We start from the raw sequence: 5,993 nt of genomic DNA, 5'->3' as shown, positions 1-5,993 counted from the left end.
CATTATAAATGCTGAACATATATTCATTTCTATATATCCTGAGTATACTTTAAATATACAATATATGTTGGCATACACTGCATAACTGCAACAGATCTAACCCCTGGTAGTACACATTATAAAGATTGACAGCAGTAATGCACATAGGTGACAAACAGTGATGTAACCATCAATACTGCACACAAGTGACCAGACTCTGATGACTTGCACTGAATGGAGTCAAATATCCCTTCCTATCCCATTCCCCATCCCAGAGTATCCCTTCTTTAGTAGATATAGACTGGAAGGCTAGCTAGGTCACTTCGCTCGCTGGAGTTTTGCAGTAGCGTAGTGTATGTCCCTGCCCGCGACCCGTAGCAGAGAAGAGATCCCAGACTGTACGTCAATCAAGTCGTAAACGCGACTTTTTTTTTTTTTTTTTATGCCACGCGATCTACCTACACTACCTCTGCAATCGACCGGTAGATCGCGATCGACATATTGGGTGCCCCTGAGCATTGACATTGAACAGAACAAAATATTTTTTAGTGAAGGGACTTTGCAGAATCTCCCACTATGGATGCTCTGATCTGGCAGTAGGGTTGGGTTGAGATACTTTTCCTGATTTTTCATTGTTGTAGTTTTGTAACTGAGGTTTCAAAAGTTCATATAAACACCGACATTATTAACCAGCACAACAAGAATCAGTAACATAAACAACTGGGCACCTGGAACGTTTTAAAGATCGCAGACGAGCCCCCAATTATGTTACGCCCCGGCTCGCTAGGGGAAAGAGGCGGAGACACAAACGACCAGATGTACAAGAAAGGTCAGCTCACAGTTGTTTTATTTTTACCAACTGGTTTGGTTTAAAGTGCCGGAAAAACAACGACAGATGAAGAAGGAGGAGAAAACAAAAGGAGGGCGGTTGCCGGCCACTGAGCTTAATTAAACACCACTCAAAAGTGAAAACAAAAGACTTTCTGGTCTACTAATAAACAAAAGTACAGGGGAGTAGTACCCTTAGCGCTGAACAGCGTTTACACACAAAGCTACCAGTACACAAACAAAAAGGTAGCTGAGGCTAAGCCCACAGGCAAGACAGGTTTTAACGGGATCGAGTTCACACAGAAGCAAGCTGTTTACAAAAGAGCATCGCACACCACGTTCACTAGCACAAGAAACAATCAAACAGCTTTGGTTCAGACTGAAATATCTCAGCAACTATCAAATGGTTCCTCAATCAACTTTGCGTTTGATACATTCGTGTGCCCAAGTGGATGAACCACACCAATTTTGTTGAGCCGCTGACTTTTTCCTCTAGCACCACTTCTGAAACAAAAGGTGAAAAAAAATACCTTGAAGCCCTTTGATATGACCTACCTCATCACACACAAGCAGTGTGGAAGATGGTCACAGCCCAGTGGAGGTTGATTTGGCTCTTTATGAGGAAACCACAGAAAGATGTCTGAAAATGCCTTGTTCAGAGTTTTATAGTTAGAAACACTTCCAGTGATTCAGAGCAGACACACACAGCATCTGGGCGATTTAAAGTAAGACGGGATCCCCTTCAGATACTGACACAAAGGGATAAAAACAGGAACCGAGCGAGACAATACTAAAGAAAAGGCAAAGAAAGACCGAACATGAGAGGAGGTAATTTAGCTCTGAGTGAAATGAAGTATCAATCCTAAGATCCCTCATTTTCATGCTATTATCTGCTGTGAAGAAATGAAAGAGCAGGAAAACAAACGTGGGAAACAAACCAATAAGAAAAGCACACGGCTGGTGCAGTCAAGAAAGCAATTTCATATTTGGTGTGATAGATGGTCTGGCAGAGCCTTCCAGCCTAAGCCAACTCTAACCATCTTTCACACTGAGCTACCAAGTCTGAAACTTTCTGAAAATGTTGCACTTGTGTTGAAGGTTATTCCATCTAACAAATCACAGGGGAAGTTGTCAAAGTTCTTGATTTGCACAGAGGATGTTGAATGTCTACCCCCAGATGGACTGTCCTTGTGCTCTGTTTCCAGTCCTCCCATCACTGCACTTTTACCAGAACATGGGAGTTGCTGGTCTGCTGCTGCCTTGATCGGGTAGTTTGTTTGCGATATTGTGCGTCACACAAATATTGTGCTGTATCTGAACTAATCCTTTAACATAGTCACACAATACCACAAACCAACTAACTAATTGAGACCAGCAACATCTGTGTTAAATCACTGTTTTTATTAATGGAGTCTGGTGGCTTTGAAGAGATATGATGACAGTTTCTGGTCAAACAAAACGGATCTTACGGGCCTACAGATTTCTGTACGGACACTTTTTTATAATGTTAGATATGAGAATAACACTCACTGACCATTTGCAGCTGCTGTCTGAGGCGATCGTCTGGACCCAACAGTCATTTTGAAACCAAAATATGTATAAAATAAATATATATGTATACATATAGAGCCCAGGGGTAAAAATACCAAAGTTATTCTTTATGTAATCAATGACACACAGCGATAAAGAAGAATATTTTTTCAAAATAAGGTGCTTTCAAATGAATAGTAAGACACAAACACATAGCAGCAGTAAAATACATTAAAATTAAAATGCAGGTGTAAAAATAATAAACGTGATGAATGATAGGAATTCAGGAGAGGACAAACAACCTAACACTCTGAAATGTAATGATCTCTACATCTCCACATCTGCATCTAGAAAGTCAGAGGATGGAGACATCAGACAGCACGGTCTGACGGACAGGTCAAAGACACTGTCCGAAGGCTGCGGAACAGCAGCAGCAGCAGAGAGAAAAGAAATCATTGTGACATGAGGAGGACACTTTTCAAGAAAGTCACTGAGCACGTGACTGACACAGAACTCTCGAAATGACGTCAGCCGGTGGTGCTGATGAGAGAGAGAGAGAGAGAGAGAGAGAGAGGGGGAGAGAGAGGGAGAGGCTGGAGAGCATCACATCTCCCCCAGAGGTAGGACCGGAGCAGAGTGACTTTAGAGGGTAAACCCGCATTAACTCACTTTTTGCACTTTAATATCTGCGAAATACTTTCTTGAAAGACATTTTGATTTGTTATGAGCTGAGTGTGCAGTAAATCTTCTAAGCTGACATGTGACAGTAGATGTTATATATGGAACCTGTATAAAGTTACATAAAAAGAGGACTTAAGTTTAAGAGTTTGTTTTTTGCGCTCTAACCTTCGCCCCACATATCTGGTTGCTGTAGATTGATTTGGAAATAAACGTGAATTAATTTTACTTTGACAACAAGGAATTGTGGCAGAATCACGTTCCTTTATATGGTTCATGTTTTCTTTGTGGCGTGTCTTCATGGCACACGTCCTATGGAGAGAGAAACCAGGTAGCAAATCAAAGTCTGGTCCAGCTCTTCCTTTCGAGCCCTGAAAACTGGACTTTGTGTCTTATCGATTTCGGGCAGCCGAGAGTAAAAGCTGCACCTGTTGTCCACTGAAGTACATTCAGTCTGCGCAGTGATGTTTAAAATGTGTGCAAGACAGCTAATTGATGTCCGCATCTCTCTGTTGTCCAGATTTCGCCGTGCGCCACTCATGCTGGCACCGTCTTCAAAGCGCACAGGAAGCACCGAGAGGCACCACCCGAAACCATAATCAACCATCCCCAACCTTATCGTGGACACTTTCAGCCCTCACATTGTAAAACCTTCGGCTCCGGGGGAGGAGAGAATCGGGGGAGGAGGGGAAGGATATATTATTTGAGGACAAACGCAGCATTGGTCAGACAGCATGTGATTTCCGCGCCGAGTGCGGAGAGGAAAAGTGAGCGACTGAACCGAAGTGGAGATAAAGTGTCAAGTGTTTTTAAAGAAGTGGGAGAGGAAAAGCCTGGAACTAAGCAGACAGTGGACAGCTCGTTGTGGGAGCATGAAGCAGAGCGTCCGGAGCGTTTCTACGTTAAGGACACCTAACAAATCCATATTTTACTTTGAAGCAACTCTCCTATAGGGTGAGATTTTCTCAGAGACAAATTCATCTGACAGGATTTTTATTCATGCATGAGTTTTCCTTTACATCACTCTGTACCTGTCTGTGGGGGAGGTAAGAGTGCGTAGGAACAGTATGCATGCTACATTACATTCATTTCTCTTTGATAACGTCCCAGAAACTGGAACAACTGTGAAATAGCAAACTCTGAATTAAGTAGTGGACCTGCTGGTGGTCACTGGACCTCTGATTGGGAGCCTTTGCATTAAATACTGTTCTCTTCTCTGTTTTCTGCTAGTGGTCAGAGGCTGAGCTCCTCTCCAGCAATGTAACGGAGGATAAGACGACCTTAATTTAAGATTTTTGTTTGCTGAACTGTGCGTAGCCAACCTCTCAGGCTATATGACGGAGGACTGATGAATCCCGTGGGAGAATATGTGTAAAAATGGAGACAAAGGCACTAAAGTTTCTCTAAAAAACTGGCAATTTATTTAAAAATTGGAGACATTTGTCTCACAATGCTCAGAGACTCTTAGTTTGCCAACTTCCATCTCATTTCCTCTTCAATCATGGAGAATGTGTCCATCCCTGACAGTGCGCCACCAGTCTGCAACGACTCTGTGGACTTCTACTCCCTGACGTCAGGGAACCACACTGACCTGAACTGCACGCCTCCCTCTGAGTTTTACTTCTACGCTGACCTTTACGTCATTTTACCGGTCATCTACTCTGTAATCTGCGCAGTGGGACTGACGGGCAACACAGCTGTCATCTATGTGATCCTCAAAGCCCCCAAGATGAAAACAGTAACCAATATGTTCATCCTGAACTTGGCCATCGCCGATGATTTGTTCACTTTGGTGTTGCCGATCAGCATAGCCGAGCACTTGCTGCATTACTGGCCTTTTGGTGAGGTTTTGTGCAAAGTCATCCTCAGCATAGACCACTACAACATCTTCTCCAGTATCTATTTCCTGACAGTTATGAGCATTGACCGCTACTTGGTCGTTTTGGCCACGGTGAGGTCCAAGCGCATGCCTTACCGCACCTACCGAGCAGCCAAAATAATCTCGTTATGTGTGTGGATCCTCGTTACACTCATCGTCATGCCTTTCACCATTTTTGCTGGTGTCTATGTCAACCCAAATGATGGGAGGAAGAGCTGCGTGCTCAGCTTCCCCAGCCCTGAGAGTCTGTGGTTTAAAGCCAGCCGGATCTACACGCTCATCCTGGGCTTCGCCATCCCGGTCTCAACTATCTGCATCTTGTACACCATGATGCTCTACAAGCTGAGGAACATGCGGCTCAACAGCAATGCCAAGGCGCTGGACAAGGCCAAGAAGAAAGTCACCATCATGGTTTTTATCGTCTTGGCCGTGTGCCTGTTCTGCTGGACGCCGTTCCACCTCAGCACCATCGTGGCTCTGACGACGGACCTGAGGACCACGCCGCTGCTGATCGGGATCTCCTACTTCATAACCAGCCTGAGCTACGCCAACTCCTGCCTCAACCCGTTTCTCTACGCCTTCCTGGACGACAGCTTCAGGAAAGCCTTCAAGAAGATGTTGGAATGTAGACCAGCCTGAATGTAGACATTGAAGCTGTGGCTGAGGTCTACAGAGACTTACTTAGTAAGGACAGACAGTGATGGAAAAACGGGACGGGACAGACTGACTCACTGTGTGTGATCCAGATTTGATTGTTTGGTTTGTTAAAGCTGCACTAGGCAACTTTGCACATTGTTTGCACATGATAGCAAGAGGTACCTATCTCTAAATTATCTTTTGAAATACAGAAATCTGTGTATATATCTTTAAAATGATGCCTGTAAACTGCGCACAAAACTCTTGATGTGACCAAACCGGTCTATAAATGCTTTATACTGCAGTAAACCAAAGTGATGAGAGGAGAAAAAAACGTCAGAACATTTGTGAGCTGAGCTTTATCTACACAGGGAGCTATTTTGGTGTCAGTCTTGAGTTTAAATGAATCATATCCTGTGGGTGGAGGAGATGTGACAGCACAACTCAATCTGACGCCTCTTCT

The 5,993-nt window shown here is 43.9% G+C and overlaps 1 protein-coding gene across 1 annotated transcript; it reads left to right on the top strand.

Moving 5' to 3' along the window:
• The first annotated feature begins 4,476 nt into the window (after nucleotides 1–4,476).
• Nucleotides 4,477–5,535, top strand: npbwr2b (neuropeptides B/W receptor 2b). The gene has a single exon (XM_070840113.1). It carries the CDS (start codon nucleotides 4,517–4,519, stop codon nucleotides 5,531–5,533), a length of 1,017 nt encoding a protein of 338 aa, XP_070696214.1. The 5' UTR covers nucleotides 4,477–4,516; the 3' UTR covers nucleotides 5,534–5,535.
• Nucleotides 5,536–5,993: the final 458 nt, after the last annotated feature.

Source organism: Pempheris klunzingeri, chromosome 11 (genome assembly GCF_042242105.1).
Source record: "Pempheris klunzingeri isolate RE-2024b chromosome 11, fPemKlu1.hap1, whole genome shotgun sequence".
NCBI lineage: Eukaryota > Metazoa > Chordata > Actinopteri > Acropomatiformes > Pempheridae > Pempheris > Pempheris klunzingeri.
The sequence above is the reverse complement of the archived record's forward strand: the minus strand, read 5'-3'. Positions and strand labels throughout refer to the sequence as shown.